General features: G+C 43.6%; 1 protein-coding gene across 1 annotated transcript; it reads right to left on the bottom strand.

Moving 5' to 3' along the window:
* Positions 1-323: 323 nt before the first annotated feature.
* Positions 324-1,354, bottom strand: LOC116834303 (olfactory receptor 11A1-like; the record flags this gene model as incomplete). Its single annotated transcript, XM_032796294.2, has 2 exons — positions 324-588; positions 642-1,354. Coding segments are annotated over 2 exons (978 nt in total), but the record flags the coding sequence as incomplete, so codon positions are not given.
* Between the last annotated feature and the right edge of the window lie 228 nt (positions 1,355-1,582).

Below are 1,582 nucleotides of genomic sequence, written 5' to 3'. Positions count from 1 at the left end.
TGAACATGAGAGGCTGACAGAGCTGTCCACAACCTCACTTTTTTGTGCCCTCTGTTAAATGGACACAGGGAGGGACCATAAAAGCTCAGTAGCTCCAGGAAGATTATCTGCATTTATTTTTTTAAGATGTGTTCTGAGATTTTCAATGGGAGTTTTCAAATTAATTTCAATAGAGGCTTTTTGCCCAAATCACCCCAGTAGCTTTGAAAACCTCAGGCTATGGTCCAGATTTTCAAAGGTATTTTAGGTGCCTCATGGGAGTTTCAAAAGTATCTTGATTTCAAAATCCCACTTGGTGTCTAAACACCTTGAAAAATTGGCCCTTAGCTATATCTACTCATCTCTACATTCTTTGTGAAAGCGACGTATTTAATGACTGCTTGGCTCAAGGCTTCCTGGAAGTCTCTGTTTCTCAGGCTGTAGATCAGAGGGTTTACCAGAGGAGTGAGGACCGTGTAGCAAAGAGAGAGTGCTTTCTTTAGCACTCGCAGTGTATCATGTTTTGGGAGCATGTAGACAATCATTATGGTCCCATAGAAAATTGTCACCACAATTAGGTGAGAGGAACAGGTGGAAAAGGCCTTCTGCCTCCCAGTGATGGAAGGGATTCTCAGGAGAGACAGGTGGAAAAGGCCTTCTGCCTCCCAGTGATGGAAGGGATTCTCAGGATGGTGGTGATGATACACACATAGGATGTCAAGGTTAGTAGAAATGGAGGCAGAGTGAATACACAGGCTAGGACAGAAGGCAACAATGCCATAAGGTGTGTGTCCCCGCAAGCAAGATTTACCAATAGGCCGGAATCACAATAGAAATGGTCAATTTCATTCGGGCCACAGAACATGAACTGTGACATGAACAATATAAAGATGGTAGTAGCCAATGAACCATTGACCCATGACCCAGCAGCCAACTGAAGACAAAACCTGATATTCATCAGAACTGAATAGTGCAGGGGTTTACATATCGCTAAATACCGATCATAAGACATCACTGCTAGAAGACAGCATTCTGTACCTGCCAGAGAACCAAAGAAGAACAGTTGTGCAAGGCATCCACTCACTGAAATGGTCTGATCCCCAGTGAGGAGACTGGCCAGCATCTTGGGCAGGATGGTGGAGGTGTAGCAGGTTTCCAAGAAGGACAAATTCCCCAGGAAGAAGTACATGGGAGTGTGAAGGTGCTGATCAGTTACAACTAGCACAACAATGAGGACATTGCCAGCCATGGTTGCAATGTAGAACACTAGAAACAGCAGGAAGAGAAGGATCTGCAACTCAGGGAGATCCCCAAATCCCAGGAAGATAAATTCTGTGATGGTCGTTTGATTTCTCCATTCTGCGTTGGCCACGGGTTGACATTAGGAACACAAAAAAACAAACAAACAAAAAAAAACTTTGCCATCAAATCAGAAGAACACTGTGTTAACAGTTCATAAAGTGTCATCAGTTAATTCCATAAAGATGCAAAATCTCCTTTCCCTCTCCTGGTGACCAGGTCTTACATTATTGTCTAAATTTAGACATCGGGGCATGTGTCTCATGCACACTGTGAGAGGAGCAATGGAAAATTATTTCTGCCT

This window comes from Chelonoidis abingdonii, chromosome 14, assembly GCF_003597395.2.
Source record: "Chelonoidis abingdonii isolate Lonesome George chromosome 14, CheloAbing_2.0, whole genome shotgun sequence".
NCBI classification, from domain to species: domain Eukaryota; kingdom Metazoa; phylum Chordata; order Testudines; family Testudinidae; genus Chelonoidis; species Chelonoidis abingdonii.
Note: the sequence above shows the minus strand (reverse complement) of the source record. Positions and strands in the feature narration are given on the sequence as shown.